Genomic DNA, 20,052 nt, shown 5'->3' with positions numbered 1-20,052 from the left:
TTTTAACTCGGGGGCCACGCGATAGAACAAACATTCTGTCGGGGGCCGGACTAGTAGATTAAAGAGAAAGAAAAGGAGAGATAAAGAAATAAGAGAAAGAGGGAGGGAAAAGGGAGTGTGAGAAATAAAAGACAGAAAGTCATGAGAGGGGGAAAAGAAAGGGAGAGGAATAAAAAAATCCAAAGAAAAATAGAAGGACAAAAGGAGAGAAAAGAAAATAAACCACAAAGGGTATGGAGAGAGAAAGAGAATAGAGAGAAAAAGAAAAAAGGAAGTTAGAACAAAAGAGGTTAAAAGACACAGAGAGAGAAAGAGACAAAGAGCAACAAAGGAAGAGAAAAAGAGACACAGAGAGTGAAAGAGACAGAGACAGAGTGGGAGAAAAGGGATGGAAAAGAAAGAGAGAGAGAGAGACATAAATACAAGTACAGTGTCTTTGTGAGAGGCACCTGGCTTTGGCAACATCAAGTTGACATATTTCAACCTACAGCTTGTTCTTCTCTTGCGCTTCTCTGAGTATTGTGTCGCAGGCCGGATTCAATCCCTTAGCAGGCCTGATCTGGCCAGCGGGCCGCCTGTTTGACACCTGTGTTTTAGACATTGATATTTCGTGGTTAGGTCTATTTTTTGGACACACCCGCGGGCACGTGATAATGTCGCGCGGGGTTATCTGCACCGCTTATCCTCAGTAGGGTCGCGGGGGATGCTCGAGCCCATCCCAGCTATCTTTGGGCAGTGGGCAGGGGACACCCTGAACTGGTTGCCAGCCAGTCGCAGGGAACACAGAGACGGACAACTCACTTGCTCATTCACCCCTAGGGACAATTTGGACCGTCCAATTAACCTAGCATGCATGTTTTTGGAATGTGGGAGGAAACCAGAGTGCCCGGAGGAAACCCACGCAAGCACAGGGAGAACATGCCAACTCCACACAGGAGGTTGGATCTCATGACCTCAGAACTGTGCCGCACATGCGCTAACCACTGCGCCGCCGTGCTCCCCACCCCTGGTATAAACTCATTCAAATACATTCATAAAAATATAATTCTTCCCTTTCTCCCCACTCAACAAACCAGAACCATTACTACAGAGACACGTACACGCACTCACTCAAACACGCGCTCACTGGTTGAAATAAAATAAATAATAAATACATTAATAATGGATGACATGAATCAAAATATATTACCCTCTAGATTGTTTAACTTTTGGATGTGCTGAACCAAAGCACAGGAGTGTCAGAACCAGAACAGGAGGACGACCCAGATGCGTAACTTTTTCACACAAGCTTTATTTTACGGGAATGGGGTGGTCATGCGCGTGAACACAAACGCCAGTGATTTGGCGATCGTTGGGCGGAAGAAGTACGACAGAAGTCCAGCGTAAAAAAACAGGAAGAGACTGGAGCAAGATATCAGACAGGATGAGTTAGACGGGATCGATACCAGACGCTGGAGACTGGAATCAGATATAAAACAGAGCGAGATAGTCTGGATCGATGCCCGATACTGGAGACTGGAGTCAGATATCAGACAGGACGAGATAGACGGGATCAATACCGGACAGGATACACAAGCAGGATACCAGACGGAGTCAGAACACACGTCTTGCAGGTGCAGAAGTTAGTTGACGGACTGACAAGGGGTGAGTGAGAGCACTGAGCTTAAACAGGAGGGAAGCCAGTCAGGCAACGAGCCGCAGCTGGCGCCAAACAGGCGGGGCCAAGTGAGGGCAATGGGCAACCGTGACACAGTAGTATTATAGTTATCGCAGTTAATGGGGGGGAAGAACCTCATGTGAAACATGAAAATTTGCAAAGTAGAAACCTTTATTTAAGTGTTTATTTATTTATTACTCAACAACAAACCCAACTTACTGACTCAAGTATTTGTATAGCAAATAAAATTACTGTACTTAATCTTTTATTCTTACGAATAACTTCTGTAGTGTCAAATTTGCATTTTTTAAAATAATTTGGCTGTTTTGTTGCACAACTTTATAAATTTAGCACCCGATCCACTTCACTTACTGTGATACTTAGCCGCCATCCTGTGGGAGTTATAAAAAACTGCGTTTACTTTGCGGTTTTGTCCGATAGAAAGCATATATCTTTCCATTATCAAACATCTTGGATTAAAACGCCAGGGAGCCACTAAGGAGCACCAGAGACAGACATGCGGCTCCTGAGCAAGTTTAGCGAGTGAAGAGGTCCCATTTGTTGGCAATAGAAAGCATTTCCTCTGTTTATCCATTCAGAACGCAGAACACAATGCACAATGATAATCTGCAAAGCAGTGAAGCAGTGATAACTGAAGCGCGAAGTAGCTAGGTGTGCCTCTATATGACACAGGTATCAGCTGCCCTCTAGTGGCCATTTTATAATGTGTAACTAGAATATTGGGAAAATGTTATACAGTGAACCTATTCTATATTACAGTTCACATTTTATTATCTCGCTACTTCACTTATTTTCATAATACATGGTGTTCTGCTTCCTGAGTGGCTAAACCATTTCCGCTTTCATTTCATCTTAATGATTGAAAATATTATTTCATGGCAATTATTTGTGGAAATAAAACTAAAAGGGGCAGTCTCAGTTATGTCTACCATTTCTGTATTTAACCCACTCATAAGGCTTTATATACAATCTGCACGCCTATATGTCACTCTTTTGTGTGCTCATGGTGTCTATTTGTAGGTCTTGTAGGTCCTTACAACAACAAACACGCATACAAGTGTGCATATTTAAAAATAGAGCGGGAGCAAAACTGAGCTTGGTTGTGCTTTATTTAAGTATTGAGGACAGAGTACTAACATTTTTATTATCAACCATCAAAAGGTGTGGACATGGTAAAACACACAGACAAAAATGAATAAAAATAGAGCAAACTTTTTTCCCCTGGTAATTGTCAAACCCATCGGAGTTTCCATCCTCTGTTTCTTATTTGAGGAGCTGCACCAAATACCCTTCAAACGTTCCACTTTCGTCACTTACAGAGTCAGTTTTAGTACCGTGCAGCTCCACAAAAACGATGCTGACATTTGCAAACCGGAACGACAGTACCAGCACACACACTAGCCCAAGCATATACAATTCATTCGGAATGGTAGCAAGCTCAGAGTTCATTTGCTTTGGCAGCGTAACCCCACACAGACAAAGTGCCATTAGCAGAGAACGCTGCAAACTAGACGCCATTTTCAGAGTTTCTACAAGATGCGTTGATTAAATCTTTTGAATCACATGACCATTCAAGATAGCCACATCTGTTACGTAGTGCGTTTTCACTCACGCCATTATTAAAGTTTTCTGCAGATATATAAGTAAAAAGTAATGCATGCTAAAAGAGGACATTATGTCGGTGCAAATGATACTGTGGGAAAATGGGGTGTGGGTATCAAAGAACAATAATCAAAACAATAGACAAAAATGGACAATAGTGGTCAAATTAAGGAACTGGTATCCGATGAAATCTCTTTTGCATTTATCAAATATTAAAAACAGAATAAACATCAGTATCCTTAACTACGTCCACCTTACAACACACACAGGTCGCACCTCACAAAAGGTTGCGCCGCACATTTTGGAGCCTAGTGCGCAAAAAAACGACATAGCGCTAACAAAATGAATGATTTGGTCCAGTATATGAAGAGCATACTCTCCACTAAAGTTTACAGGCAATGTGTCACACCAACGTTTTGGCTGTACGACGCAAAATAATCCTTTATATGAAAACTCATTAAACAATTTAAGTTTACTCTTAAGACGCTTTATGATTAAAACCCACAGAACATAAAGTAAACACCCAGAAACCTCAGACAAGCACACAGTGTAATTGGATTGGGTGAGCAGTGGGGGTGGTCAGAGCTATGCACACGGCGCACTTTTCTCTGCCCAGAGCTATCTGCGACGGGTTTAATATGTTCTTATCTTAGTTTGCGGTATTTTGTGACATTTTTACAAAATTACTCTGATTGCACAATGTTCTGAAAACATTATTTATCAAAAAAATGAAGGACAAAATGAGCCTCAAAGATCTTGATTAATTTCAGAAGGGAGACAAGTTGAAAGTTGTATATTTGCGACACAGGCTTTGGCATTATTCTTATTTCATAAATGTTATCAAATCATCTAACCTTACACATTGAAATAAAATGCGGCAAAAATTTTCATTTGGTAGGAAGAGCAGGTCAGGCGGTTTTGCCGAAATTGGTCTTAAAATATACGGTATGGCTCTCTTGGAAAAAAAGAAAATCAAAATATTTTGCTTTTATTGCTCCTTGGGTCTCTAATCTCACTGAGCCCTGTTATTGACGGTTGAAAAATATCTCTTTGAATTAATAGATTAATAAATAATGGTGGTGTATTGATTTTTAAAAAGCCATTATTAATATTCTGTTCACAACGTTTTGTGTATGTGTGTATCAGGTCAATACACGGTGATGATGGCTCACTTCTACCTGAAGAGGAAGATCGGCTACTTCGTCATCCAGACGTACATGCCCTGTTTTATGACCGTCATCCTGTCGCAGGTTTCTTTCTGGCTCAACCGCGAGTCTGTGCCTGCACGCACTGTCTTTGGTGAGACACACTCGATTCTTTAGTTGATTTTGTTTTTGTTTTGTTTTACCAGGGAGCGTTTTAGTAAAATACAGACGCTGCCCTACTTACGAACTAGTTAGGTTCCGGACGATCGTTCGTAAGTTCAATTTGTTCGGAGGTTGCTCCAGTGCTACTATATTTTGTATGTTTAAGGTTTATATAAGTATGTTTAAGGCTTGTATAAGTAACCTGGATTATTCTTAAACTAATATGCTCTATAAAGATAAATAAAGTTAAGTTTAACTTACTTTTGGAAGATAAGCTTCAAGAGGTCCTCCTCTGTGATAGAGAGTTGCACCTCACCAGCAACAGCTTTATTCTACACTTGAAGTGCAACAAAAATAAACTATATAATAAAATAAAAAATCAGCGGTAAACAATATAAAGTGTGTTCGAGAAATTAAATCTAACTCTAGTGGTCCGTTGTTGAGATGGGAATTCCGACTCTTTTTAGAGAAACAGTTTTTTTGGCTTGGCTCCCAAATGTCTCTTCAGGTTGTTTTTGTTGCTTAATTAATATATTACCATTAACATGTATTATTATGAATGACTTAAAAAGGGGAAACATAAAGAAAAATGAACACATGAACTTTATCACTGAAAAACAAAGGGAAACATAAATCAAAATATTTGTAAATCTACAAAGAAAAAAAGAAAAAACAAAACAATTTTAACCTTTTTTACACTCAACAAAGTCCACGTTGGCGGCACAAAATCCCCCGTAAAAAAAATGCAATTTGACCAAGCACAAGAGAAAAATAGCGTCTCGAATGGAACTAACTCTCGATTGACATGAGCCGGTTGTGACGCAGCAGTCAATCGCCTTTTCTTTCGGGGCATTAGTTTATACTATATTCGTATTCGCTATCTAACTATATGCTATTTTGTATGCTGACATGTTTCGAAAAGACGTGACCTAAACAACTCGGAGGAGAGCGAAAACCGTGCCGCTGAAAATATCGTCAGGTGTGCGAGGACACTCCAAAGTGCAGCCGAAGTAATGCACTACTTTTGACCGTCAGTAACAATAATGGTAATAAGTTAAATTACCCCGTAACTGAGTAAATAACATCATTACGTGCTGTTATTTATCTATCTATCTATCTACCCTGGTCATATCCCTCGAGAGGGGTGACCGACAGCAAGACGAACACATACACAAAAACAGAGAAAATAAAGGAAGGGAAAAAGTAGCAAAAAAACATACACAGATATTTTTGGACCATGGCCAACCCAAATGCCCAAACACCCAAACAAGTTAAGCACTTTAGCACACAAGTTGGTCATGCTTTCGTATCTCTAGATGAAACGGGACACAAGAAAGCGGCCATGTCACTCGGGTCAGGGTGACACAAGGCACTCTTCTGTTCAACAGCAGGTCCCAACAGCTTTCACAGGTTTACCCCTGCCTCATCATACACGTGCCCTGCCCAACCTATAGAACGCGTCCACAATCCCACTATCCTTTAACACCTCTCCACTCATTCCTATCACCAAACAAGAGCTCTAGCTTCCACTGTATTTAGACCTCTTTCCTGCAGTGCACTCATAACACCATCCATCCACGTCAATCGCGGCCTTCCTCTTGGTCTCCTTTCATTTACTTCTGCTCTGTAGATCCTCTTCAACATTCGCTCCTCATCCATTCTCTCCAAGTGTCCAAACCACCTATCCACATGCTTGCTCAATTCCACTACTACTCCAGTTCTGTCTCTCACAATTTCATTTCTCAATCTATCTAATCTTGTCACTCCTAACATACTCCTCAAACACTTAATCTCAAAAACATTTCATGTCCTTCTCAAATCTGCGTTCAGGCTCCAAGTCTCTGCACCATACAACACAGTCGGCACAATCACACTCTCATAGTCCTCTCTTTACGTCCATACTCATACTCTTGTTACTCATCACTCTCCTCAGAGCACTCAAAACCTTGCTACACTGATTCACTCTCTTCAATACCTCGCACTCCATTCCACCAACTGTACCTAAAGCTTTCAATTTCTTCCAGCACCTGTCCATGCGACCTTATTTCAAACGCCATGCCCACACCATCACGCGAACACCATATCACTTTACTCTTCCCAACATTCACACATAACTTACGACTATCACACACTCTTCCAAACTCCATTACCAACCTTCTCGATTTTTCATCAGAATCAGCCACAAGTGCTGTGTCTGTCATGTCCAGCATGGTCGCCATGGCGACAGGCTGGCCCCGCCCCCTGGGCACCAGCTGAAGCAGATCAGCTAACTTACGTGGGTGCTACTTAAGGGTGGGTTGTGGGTTTTGCGGGTGCTGGCTCATTGCACTTTCTGCTTGTATTTTCTCCCTGCATCTCCCGTTCTGTTTTGCTCTGTCCTGTTTTGTTTGAGTCGGAAGAAACCTGTGTTCGCACGTTTTTAGTTAAAGCCTGTTTGTTGTCCCTGAGTTTTGGACGACTTTTATTTTGGTAAATAAAAGTTTTGATCGTCAACGCAATTGAGTTCTCCCTTTCTGCCTCCTGCCTCCGTTCTGGTCCGGTCCTCCCTCGTGACAGTGTCATCTGCAAACAACAATTGACTTACCTGCCACACTGTTCCACTGTTATCAATCATCTCTGTTATTTATAACGGAGTTATTTCCAACACTGGTTATTTAAAAGACAGAAGCCGCCAACTAATTATTTTATGTATAGTAGTACAGTGAATCCTCCCTATGCATAACAACTCGATAAACCAAAATCACTTTGCCGCGCCATTCATTGTTATTTTTAGTTTTTGCATTTTTCGGAAGTTTTTGTTGTCACTGTAAAAATGCCGCCACGAGCGGCTATCGGCCTCGCTCGTGCCTAAAACCGACACGGTCTATGGTAACCAAACATTGACCCTCCTGCTCAGGTGTGACCACAGTGTTGACCATGACCACGCTGAGCATCAGCGCCCGCAACTCGCTGCCCAAAGTGGCCTACGCCACCGCCATGGACTGGTTCATCGCAGTCTGCTACGCTTTTGTCTTCTCCGCCCTCATCGAGTTCGCCACCGTCAACTACTTCACCAAACGCAGTTGGGCCTGGGACGGCAAGAAGGCCATGGAGGCCCAGCAGCCAAAAGTGAGAAGCCCAAATCTCTGCTTTGAATATTTGGGTCCTATTTTGTAACAGAGTAATATTACTGTACATTCAGGCTGGCCAACGGAATCAGGGTTCCTGCAGATATTTGAAAGGCATTGAATTCATTATTCTAAAAATAAGGCCCTAAATGGCACTAAAATATCTTTCAAACTTATTTATAAATCCTGATGTGTGTGTGTGTGTGTGTGTGTGTGTGTGTGTGTGTGTGTGTGTGTGTGTGTGTGTGTGTGTGTGTGTGTGTGTGTGTGTGTGTGTCTGTATTCGTATGTGACTTATAGGGTTCGAATTTCCGATTTTTGTGAGAATTTACATAGTCGTACTTTATGCTTCTGGGGGTGTCTTAAGCAAGGTTTTGTGTCAAGGCACCTCCAATAAATACCAACTAAATTGATGAACATGGGGCTGTGGTTTGCTGAAACGCGTGCGCGATTGTACCAAGCCGGTGAAGATTTAGACGTTGCTCATTGGTGGTGAGAGCTGGGTGCTTCTTTTGGAGCGCAGTGGGAAGTCGTACTTCTGCAAAATGTGGCAATGTTGGTAGAGCAACCATAGGTAAAAGATAACGGAACTGATTTTTCTCTCTGTGCGGCCTGCGACCAAACTACCTAGGGCCCCGTTCCGGGTATTGCTGACCCCTTCTTTAGTTGATGAGATGTTGTCCTCCATCCAGCGTAAAGACCCCCTGGCGCTGTCCAAGAAGCCAAACAACACTTGCGCGGCTGGCGTCAACTACACGGCCAATCTGACCAAGGACGCTTCGGTGTCCACCATCTCCAATAGCACGTCGGTGCAGCTGAAGGCGGCCCCAGAGTCCAAAGACCCCAAGAAAACCTACAACAGCGTCAGCAAGATCGACAAGATGTCCCGCATCGTGTTCCCCGTCCTCTTCGGCACCTTCAACCTGGTCTACTGGGCGACCTATCTCAACCGAGAGCCCGTCATCAAGGGGGCCGTCTAGACCGGCGGCAAAAAAAAAAAAAAAAAAAAAGCCGCCCGGCTCTTAACGTTACGAATGTCGGCGTCTCCTTTCTTTGGGGGTCACCTCATTATTGCATGTCGCTTCTGCTGCAGACCAACTTCATTTGGATGTTTTTCACGTTTTTGTATCGGAGAAAAAGGACAAGTACGGCAAAATCGATTGTGAGAAAGAAAAATTCCCTCTTGCATTTTTAGGTGTTCTTTAAGATGACTTATATTTTTTTCCACCGAATGAAAATTCAAAGCATTAGATCAGGCATGTCCAAAGTCCGGCCCGGGGGCCAGTTATGGCTCGTGATCAAATTTCTACTGGCCCGCAACTTCTGTCATAAGATAATATTCAGCCTGCCAATAATGCTGACCGCAGTAAAAAATACATTTGTACAGAAAAAAAAGATGATGGCAGTAGCCTTTTGGCCACCTTGCCCTTGGCTTTCTGTGAGAATTGTAGACAACCCCATTTCGCACATGGGATGTATAACTAATCAAAAAAAGAAAAGTTGACTGTGAGGGCCGGTGTTTCCGGTTCAAGTTAAAATTTGAGTAATTTTTCACTGAAATCTAAAAACATCTGCGTCTACCCCCTTTCATAATCTGGCCTGCTTTCTAAAAAGTTTGGACACCCCTGGATTGGACTGTAGCTGTTTGCAAACTCCTCACATCCAAATGGGTTTAAGATTTCAGTTTTACTAAGATAAAAACAATGCTTTAAATGCTTTGCTTCTATATTGGCAGAAAAAATGCTCATTTTAAGGATTATTTTTGTTTTACTATATTTTATTATGTTAGTATGAAAAGGACAGGTTTTTACCAAAATAGTTTTTTGATATCAAGTTCTGTACTGAATAGACCAAAATAGATTATCAGGGTTATTTTACTCATTTTAGAACATTTTATTTCTGTGGTAAAACGATGAAATGTTTGAATCAAAATAAAATTCATTAAAATCAAAGAAAATAATGACTAATTCAAAATAGATTTGAAGAGTCATTCTCATTTTACTACATTTAAACATTTTTCACCAGAAGAAGAGAACATTTTGATGTAATGAAAAAATAATACATAAATGTCATGAACCGGAACAGGATCAGGACCCAAATGCGTGATGTTTCTCACACAAGCCTTTTATTTTACGGTAAACGGGGAGTCATGCACGTTAGGCAGCAGTCTGGCGTGGAATGAAAGGGAGCCGGAGGCCGACGAGATCGATACCAACTGCCCGAGCAGATATCGGACAAATGAGGTCAATACCGGAAGGGACGGGACAGACAGGATTGATATCAAAAAAGGATATCGAAAATAAACAGGACAAACTAGATGGGAGCGAAACTGGAAACCGATATTAAACAGGGCAAAATAAACGGGAACAATACCGGACAGGAAATAACAACAGGAAACAGGACGGAGTCAAAACCCACATCTTGCGGGGCAGAGGTTATTTGACGGACTGACAAAGTAAGAGTGAGAGCACTGAATAGACGGAAAGTCAATCTGTCAATGAGCGCCACACGGGTGGGGCCAATACGGTGCCATGGCAACCGTGACTTATAAAAATATATTTTAAGGATTATATTTCTCATTTTACCACACTTCTAACTGATTTCTTTCGTGAAATTAGAAGGTATTTAAGACAAAATCTTGCAGTCTAAAAAGATACATAGATTTTGAGTTATTTCCTTTTTTTAGTTTATTTTTATTGTAAAATGAGGAAATGTGTTCATCAAAATGAAGCCTTGTAATATCAAATCAAATAATAAGTACATAAAAAAACATATACTTATTCCTTTACTAGAACATGAAGTGATTTTAAGATAAATTAATGTTAGATAAAATCAAAAGAAAAAACACATTTGATGGATTTTTTGTATCATATAAAGTATCTAGCTTCAAAGAACGAGTCCTTGGTATTTTTATTTATTAGTTAAATTGTTATTATTTGATTATATAGATTCACTAGTAAAATTAATAAACTTATAATGAATAAATACAGTAATCCTTAAAATGAGTACAATTATCTTACTAACCACAGTTTCGTAACTGTTATATTAAAGGGACGGTGTGAATTATTTTGTGCCTCCTCGTAATCAAAACCTGAAATCAGTAAAAATACTATATTAATTTAAATAATAAGCAAAAATACATGAACTATCACATTATTGTGCCTTCTCAAAATACTCATAGATCAAGAAATTAGCGTTTGTATCACATAGCCTAGATGGTAAGGCGCCCGCTTTGAGACTGGGAGGTCGGTGGTTCGCGCCCCGGCCGAGTCATTCCTAAGACTTAAAAAGTGGTCGGCGGCGCCCTCTGTTGGCTGCGGCTGCATCGGCTCGCTACAACGGGTCAGGTGCAATCGACATTTCGTTCTGTGTACATTGTTACACAGAATGACAATACAAGGAAATTATTATTATTATTATTATTATAATATGAACCTCTCCTCAAAGTAGCTGGAACAATTGTCCGGCATCTTGCTACAGGTACCCAAAAACTTGGTAGCGCCTGTTTTCTGTTCCACAGCAGCATACAGTGACAGCTGGTGGTCAAATTATACACACTGTTTCATTAAAACAGGGGTCTGAAACTCGATTAACTTGGTGGCCACCGGAACTAAGGTCTGGGTGAAGTTGGGCCACAAAAAAGCTCTGATAAATAAAATTCACTGTTATGAAATATAGTAGTACGGCGAAGTAGTGGTTAGCACGAGTGCGACACAGTTCTGAGGTCATGAGATCAAACCTTCCTGCGTGGAGTTTGCATGTTCTCCACGAGCTTGTGTGGGTTTCCTCCGGGCGTTCCGGTTTCCTCCACATTCCAAAAACATGTATGTCAGGTTGATTGGCTGGCCCAAATTGTCCCTAGGTGGGAATGAGCGAATGAGTTGTCTGTCAGGGTGTGCCCTGCGACTGGCTGGCAACCAGTTCAGGGTGTCCCTTGCCCACTGCCCGATGTTAGCTGGGATGGGCTCCTGCACCCCCGCGACCCTACTGAGCATAAGTGGTGCAGACAATGGATGAACGGATGAAATATTGTTTTTTTTCCCTACAGAAAAGTAGATAGGCCAAGAAGCTTGGTGAAAAAAGGTCCACTGTTGGAGCAATTAGAAAATGGAAGCTAAACATGACGGTCACTAAAAATTTAAAAGATTAAGACTTAATATGAAAATCAATGAATCCAAAATCCGCTGGGGCTGCACTTAAAGGGAAAGTGTGTATTACCTTACCTCGAGGGAGATGACATAATTTTTTTGCCATATTGCTGCTATAAGTACCAGAAACCCCGTCTGAAGGTGGGGCAAAAACGGTGCGCAATGGTGCCATTTTTGCCTGTTATTTTCAGGACTTATTTTTGGTTGCACAACAGGATGAAACACACTTTCCCTTTAACATTTATATTCAGGAGGCAGCCTCAAAATGTCATCCCGGGGCGGCAGTAGCTCAGCAGGTAAAGCGCTCGTTTTGGAATCAAGAAGCCGCAGGTTGGATTCCCGGCTCTTCCGTGTTATATGTCAAAGTGTCTTCGGGCAAGACACTGATTCCATAATGCCCCCGATAGCAGGTAGTTGCCTTGCATGGCTGATAATGTTGACGGTGTGTGAGTGTATAAATGAGTAAAGGGAGGTCTTCGGTGACTTGAAAAGCGCTATATAAATGCAGACCATTTACATTTCCATTTACAGACGCTTCCCTACTTGCGAAACAGGTTCCGGACGTGCGTTCGTAAGTTGAATTTGTTCGTAAGTTGCTTCAGTGCTATATTTTGTATGTTTAAGGCTTGCATAAGTAGCCTGTATTGTTTCGCACTAAAAAATAAGCATTTCACAAAATAATATGCTCTATAAAAGATAAATAAAGTTAAATTTAGCTTACTTTTGGAAGATACGCTTCAAAAGGTCCTCCTCCGTGGTAAAATGTGGCGAAAAAAAGCGTTCTGACCATTTTCTCAACCGCATCAAGCGTTCTATTCCACTTGAATTTTAAAAGAAACGGCTCGCCTCTTCTTTAAGCTTTACGCCAACCATATCGAATGGATGCACAAGATATTAAACAATAAAAATGTCGAAGTACTTAGCGCGCTAGAGATACGTTGCAATGTGTTTACACACGGACTAGGAAGTAGAAGCGGATTTCTTCTTCGGGGTGGATGCTGGTTGACGTATCACAGCGCCCCCGGCGGAAAGAAGCTCTACAGTTCTGTTCCATACTCAGAAAAACATGCACACAATACAAAATCTCACAGCAATTTTCGGATATTTTTCGACATCCCGAAAAAAATGTTCGTATGTACCAATGTTCGTAAGTAGGGGAGGGTCTGTACATCTGATGGCCACAATTAGCTCCCGGGGCATGGGTTTCAGACCCCTGCTTCAAGACAAGGAAAATCATGTTTTGGGGCAAATATTGTTTCTCATTTTAAAAAATTGTTTTTATTGAAATGAGAACGACGCTTAAACAATGTGAGGTCCCAAAAATTCTGCCACTTGGAAAATACTTTTCCGCATGGTTACTTTTTTTTTTAATCATTATTTTGGCCGGAGTAGAGACCCGTTCAAATACCACAGTAATTTTTAAAATCCATCCTATGGGGTTTTGAAAAACGCATCTATCAGAAATAGAGCTATAAATAAGAATCTCAAATCTTACCTCAGAAGTACCAGTTTATTTTAAAGGTTTTTTTCTGAATATTTTTCCAAAACTATTCATACACTTAGAAAGACGGGTAGCCCTAAATTCCAGACTTTCCCATAAAGTGCAGCATGGCAGCAAAGCCCAAATGCTATGCAAAAACAAAAAAAAGAAAAAAAACATTCGTACGATTGTTGCTATGAGCCCGCAGATTGTTTTGTACGAGCGAGGACATGCCGCAAAGCCATGCCGACCGACGTGTGTTGCCTTCGAGTGCGCTTGCCGCCAACGTACTCAATTTTTGTTTCTTATTTCGCCTAAAAATGTACTTACGTCTATTTATTTTCTCCTCGTTATTTCTTTTCAGGAAATATAGAAAAAAAACCTCTTTTAAATACCCCTTCCGGTATTCTTTTCCCTTCCCCCCCAAAATTGACTTGTTTTATGTAAATGTATTTATAACTTTTGGCTAAAAACAAGTGAGTATCATTTATGATGCTGTCTAAATTGTGCTTTTTCAACTTGCTTTATTGTCAACGTTTTGTATGCTTCATACGAGGTGTTGTTTATAATTCTCATAAAAATCTGCTTTCATTTTCTTTTTGGTGTGGCTTCATTTTTCACCCTGTCCACTTCCTTCTCCTTTACCTGCTTACAAAAAATATTTTATGTATATTTCTTTCTATTTAAAAGCGACAGCATTACAAGTATATTTAGTTTTGATAGTGTCCAGTGACGCCTTGTAACTACTGAATGTGGGGTTTTTTCTGAGTTTTGAAAGCATTTGTTTTCTCTTCTCAAGCGTTCTGAAATGAAAAGGAATGAAATGTCGATTTGCCTCCCGAGTGGCCTGTCATCATTTTAAAAGAAACTTTTATGGGGGAACACATGGATGTATTTATTATAAGTACCACATAAAAGTGCATTTTTAAAACGGGCTGTTCTTTAAATGCAAATATCTGAAGCAATAAAAAATGCTTTCTCGGAAAAACGAAATTCGCTGTTCATGAAGTATTCGGTTTGTTTTTCTGGTGGGGAAGGACATATTCTTTTTTCTTTCTTTTTGTCTTTAATTTCCTTTTCTTTCTCCTTTATAAGTGTACAATTTAGTAGACACTCAAGGAGAGGAGAATACATCAATGTGTCATGAACCGGAACAGGATCAGGACCCAAATGCGTGACGTTTCTCACACAAGCTTTTTATTTTACGAGAAATGGGGAGTCATGCACGTTAGGCAGCAGTCTGGCAAGGAATGACAGGAAGCCAGAGGACGACGAGATCGATACCAATTGCCTGAGCAGATATCGGACGGATGGGTCGATACCGGACAGGACGGGACAGACAGGATTGATATCGAAACAGGATATCGAAATTAAACAGGGTAAACTAGACTGGAACAAAAACTGGAGAGAATAATGAACGGAACAAAATAGATGGGAACGATACCGGACAGGAAATGCAGGCAGGAAACCGGACAGAGTCAAAACCAACGTCTCGCTGGGCAGAGGTTAGTTGACGGACTGACAAAGGAAGAGTGAGAGCACTTAGCTTAAATAGACGGAAAGCCAACGTGTCAACAAGCAGCAGCTGGCGCCAGATGGGCAGGGCCAATTGGGCGCCATGGCAACCGTGTCACAATGTATTTTAAACTTGCAAGAACAGGAGAGGACTTCTGGACCCTTTGGATGCAAAGATAACTATCTGTTCTAAAGGTCTTCCCTTGAACCCTAACTTTTTTATTAAATCTCCTAAGTTACAAAAATAAGATCTGTTCTAAAAGATGTGTTGATCATAGAACAGCCACATGATCGCCCATGGTGATAATGATGTAAGTAGTGCTTAATAGTCAAAATAACAAACAAATCTTCTTTGCTGGTGTCCACTATTTAAAACAGAAACAAGCAGAATAAACTGTCAAAGTTAAAACTTGAGATTGCAGTAAAAAGAAAAAAAAACACACTATGAGTCGATAATTTAGGTTTTTGAAAACCCCTTCCATCAGAGGTGCGTCCTTCCGGGATAGGCTCAAGGAGGAACACCCTCCTCCTTCTTCAAAAGGTTCATTTATTGGAAAACACAAGAAGAAAACTAGACTTTTGATTGGTTTATATGAACACAGGAAATGAATCATATTGATTTAGACGGAAATCACATATTTAAATGCAGCGTATAATGTTGGTCTCTAGATGCCGTGCGAGTATAATAAATGAGCAATAAGGATGACTTGGAATGTGGTCGGCAAGCTCTCCCAAAACCGAAACTTTGTAAACACAATGCGTCTCTGTAAGAACAGAGAAATGTGGGAGGCAAGGCCATCCTTTGACCTTGAAGGCGCTTGCCTCTGAACACCAAGTAGAATCGTAAAACCAATCGAGTATACTGTAAAAGTGAATATATAAGAGTATAGAGTTTAAAAGGCACATTTAAACCATCATTTCCCTTACATAAACATATCACTCCTTTATACAACTTTTGTTTTGTACGATTGCAAACTTTTTACTTAACAGAATATGACTATTTTGTGCATTTTTATTTGTTGAGTCTTATTTCTCAACCAAAACTCATGCAATTTGCAAAAATCCGCAAATCTCTTAGCAACAGCTTGGGGATAGTATACCCTGGCCAGAACAGTGCAGTTCACTTTAAGTACCATGGGTGGCCAACCCAGTACTCAAGAGCCGCATTTCCTGCAAGTTTTTTGAGTTTCTCTGCTCAATTACAGTCGAAACACCTGGATCATTATCAAGCTTCCAAACATCTTGCTAACAAGCTTTAAATTGGCATCACCTGTGTTAGAGCAGAGAAACTTCCTAAACATGCAGGACAAGCGTCTCTTGAGGACCGGGTTGGCCACCCCTGTTCAAGGCTAATCTTTGGTTGGTTGTTTGGTTATACGGTTGGTTAGATCACCATTTCCCGTGGTGTGTGTTGGGTAAGTACAGCCTGGTGGTGCCAATTCCTCTCTATAGGCAAACATATACTTCCCAATATTTAAAAAATACAAAAAAATATATATATATACTTTAAATGTTAATTTTAGCCTTTGCCTCATTTGACCGAGTATACGGAGCATGCATGCTTTCTCCTCATTGCAGTACTCTGCTGACACCTACTGATATGGATGAATGTTAGTTATTGAGTCAATCACTGAAAGAAAGTAAATATACTGAAGAATGACAAGCTTACAAGATCAATTCGGGTAATTTCCTGCAGAACACTAGACAAAGTCTAGTGCACAGTAGTTGAAAAACACTGATCTAACTATTGTAAGCTATATTTTGAGTTGGTAGGTGAACCGTGATACAAAAATATACGAATTGCCAAGTCGAAGAACCTTTAATACGGTGGTACATCTACTAACAAATGTCTCTACGTATAAAAGTTGCAGTACTTGGATGGGAAAATATTGCCTCTAGTTACAAATATGTTTCAGGATACAAATTAAAAAATACCGCACAGTACACACTGCCATTCGCCGCTTCCAAAGTTCTACCTGGCAACCTGATATGTATGTGTGAATCCCTGCATGCTCTTCGTGTCCCCTTCTGTTTCTGAGTAAGATCAGGAGGCTTCTCTTGCTACTGGTAACCGTGGAAACCAGTTCTATATATTTCATGTGTGGGAGGGGCGGCAGTGGCTCAGGCGGTAGAGCGCTCGTCATGGGATCCGTGTTACATGTCGAAGTGTCCTTGGGTAAGACACTGAACCCCTAATGCCCCCAATAAGCAGGTTAGCGCCTTACATGGCTGCACGGCCGCTGTTGGGAAATGTGAAGCACACTGTAAAGCGCTTTGGGAAGTCTTGACTTGAAAAGCGCTATGGAAATGCAGATCATTTCATGTGGGAGAGCAAACCCCTACTCAAAAAAAAACGGCATGGAGAGGAATGGACTCTGCTAGGCTGTGCTTGCCCAAGACATACTAAAGGATAAGGGGATACATGGATGTAAATTGGCATAAAAAGTCACACCTTAAAGGATATAGGGGTCGAACATACGGCCTGCCATGGGTTTTAATCCGTCCCAGGTGACAATAACGAGAGAAGCACAAGAGAAAAATAACTTGCAGTTTGAAATATGTCCACTGGAATCCGCCAAAGCAAGCCACTACTTACAAAGTGACTGGAGCTGTATTTCTCTCTCCTTCTCTCTCTCATTCTCACTATCTCTCGCTTTTTTTCTCTCTGGCAAGATTTCTCGCTGTCTCTCTTTATTCTCTCTCTCACTCTATTTCTTCTCGCTCTTTTGTCCTTACTATATTTCTTGCTATTTTTTTCTTTCTAATTCTGCGTCTGTCTGTCTTTCTGTTTTTTTCTCTCTCTCTTTAAATTCTCTTTTTCACTTTTGGTCTTTTTTTTGCTCTTTTCTCAATTTTTCTCCCTTTCTCTCACTTCCTCTCTGTCCATCTATTTCTTCTCTCTTTCTCTCTCTTTCTATATGTTTTTTCTTTCTTTCCCTCGCCTTCTCTATTTCTTGTCGCTTCCCCCTCTTTCTCTCTTCTCCTATTTTACCATTTCTTTCCCTCTTTATCTTTTCACTCCCTCCTCTCTTTCTCTCTCTCTCTTTTTCTCTTTAATGTACCACTCCGGCCCCTGTGAGTTTTTTTCCTACCACGTGGCCCCCGAGCTTAGCCGAGTTTGACGTCCCTGTTCTAGGAGGACACTAATGGAGATGGCGCACCAATAGAGGAAAGACGCGTTGACTTGATTCAAGATGCATTTCTGCACACGAAGCTTAATCTTCCTTAATGGAACAACAAGGCCGCAGCGGCTGCACGTGCTTGATTACACATGCACGCACATGTCAGCCGGGCGGTGAGCGCACATAGAAATAAATCCATCTTTCAACATCTGGCTCACATCTGCTTGCGGAGGATTTAGCTGCATTTAAGTTGCTTTTTGCATCCTCGGCGCAGCGACTTAAGCCGCCCAGCGAGAAGCGTCACGGCACAAGTGCAAACAGACGCGCCGCCAGGATAACCTTTCGACGCACTTTTACTCGCGATGCATGTACGCATGCGCACTAGATCGGGTCCCGCTAAGTGGCACCTGTAACAAGCCGACGGTTCCCACGGAAACGGAAGCATTACAGTAATCCATCGCTGTATCGCGGTTGACTTAACGCAGTTTTTCCGACTGCGTGGATTTTCATTGTGCTTTGTGTTCTGCGGTCTGATTGGCTAAACTGTCTCTCCACCCATTTTCTAAGCTACTGTTTATATAGTGAGACCTTGCTACGTCGCGTTTCCACGTTCGCAGGTTCAGAGCTTCGCGGGTCTAAAAATTAATAATAATGAAATAAAAAAATAAAAAAATACAATATATATCTCATCTCATCAGCTGCACTGCTTATCCTCAGTAGGGTCGCGGGGGTGCTGGAGCCCATCCCAGCAATCATCGGGCAGTGGGCAAGGGACACCCTGAACTGGTTGCCAGCCAATCGCAGGGCACACGGGGACAGACAACTCACTCGCGCAGTCACACCTAGGGACAATTTGCACCGGCCAATTCACCTGAAATGCATGTTTTTGGAATGTGGGAGGAAACGAGTGCCCGGAGGAAAACCCACGCAATTACGGGGAGAACATACAAACTCCGCACAGTAAGGCCGGATTTAAACCCACGCAGGAGGTTCCCACGACCTCAGAACTGTGCCGCACACGCGCTAACCACTGCGCTGCCGTGATGCCTACAATATATATATATATATATATATATATATATATATATATATATATATATATATATATATATATATATATATACATATATAAAAAATTATAAATATAAAATTTTTTAAAGCATTTTTGAAGGGGCGTTGCTAATTTGTGGTTCCACGTTCGCCGGTTCAGAGCTTCGCAGGTCTAAAAAATAATAATAATAATAAAATACCGTATTTTCCGCACTATAAGGCGCACCTAAAAGTCTTAATTTTTTTCAAAAGCTGACCATGCGCCTTATAATACAGTGCGCCTTATATACTGGTATGGCTCAATATTAAATCTTACGCAACAGCCGCCGACTCGATTTTCCCCCAAACGTGGAGTAGTCCGCGGTGTATGCTGGGATTTATATACCGGCGTTTCATTGGCTAACCAATGTGTCAATCATCATTTGAATCGATCGCTATTGGCTAAAGTTATTCGGAACCTTGGATAGGCTAGAGGGCCAAAACAAACCCTGCAATTGGCCGAAAAAGATGTGTCAATCATCAGTTAAATCGATCGCTATTGGCTGAAGTTATTCGGAGCCTCGGATAGGCTAGAGGGCCAAAACAAACCCTGCAATTGGCCGAAAAAGATGACTGAATAGCAAGCTTGCTAAACTACGCCATAAGGAAACATGTTTCATTAGTCTTTATTTGCAAACATTTTACTCTCCTGGATTTACTACACTCACGGGGGGGGGGGGGGGTGGGGGGGGGGGGGGGGGGGGGTTTAAGGGTTATTTATCTATCTTCGTTATTCATTATTCATTATCCGTTATCGGTCAGTTCATAATACGCTACAAAGCCTAGGAGCCGGGACACTTACTCTCAGCCAAAAGGCCAAGCTAAGGTCCTAGCCCTAAAGCCTTGTTGCGATCATTGCGAATGCACCGTTCCCGGAGGTACTGCAATACCGGGCCGATGCGTGGAGTGGACAGAGCAAGCTCTTATTCCATCTCCGGAATGCAAAAATCAAAGCTAAAAGGCCAAGCTAAGGAACTAGCATCAAAGCCAAAAGGCCAAGCTAA

General features: G+C 41.4%; 1 protein-coding gene and 1 pseudogene across 1 annotated transcript in view; one reads left to right on the top strand and one right to left on the bottom strand.

Annotated features, from left to right (window-relative positions):
• Window positions 1-14,315, top strand: part of gabra5 (gamma-aminobutyric acid type A receptor subunit alpha5) — a 52,172-nt gene extending 37,857 nt beyond the window's left edge. Inside the window, exons 8-10 of the mRNA XM_088350473.1 lie at window positions 4,427-4,579; window positions 7,484-7,695; window positions 8,387-14,315. Coding sequence (XP_088206599.1) covers window positions 4,427-4,579; window positions 7,484-7,695; window positions 8,387-8,674 — 653 coding nt within the window. The 3' untranslated portion in view covers window positions 8,675-14,315. The remainder of the gene's footprint in view (window positions 1-4,426; window positions 4,580-7,483; window positions 7,696-8,386) is intronic.
• Window positions 14,316-19,904: 5,589 nt separating this feature from the next.
• On the bottom strand, window positions 19,905-20,052 carry LOC148354857 (U2 spliceosomal RNA; annotated as a pseudogene).

This window comes from Urocampus carinirostris, chromosome 12 (assembly GCF_059441175.1).
Source record: "Urocampus carinirostris isolate Australia breed hairy pipefish chromosome 12, RoL_Ucar_1.0, whole genome shotgun sequence".
NCBI classification, from domain to species: Eukaryota; Metazoa; Chordata; class Actinopteri; order Syngnathiformes; family Syngnathidae; genus Urocampus; species Urocampus carinirostris.
This window is presented reverse-complemented; position numbering and strand designations above follow the sequence as displayed.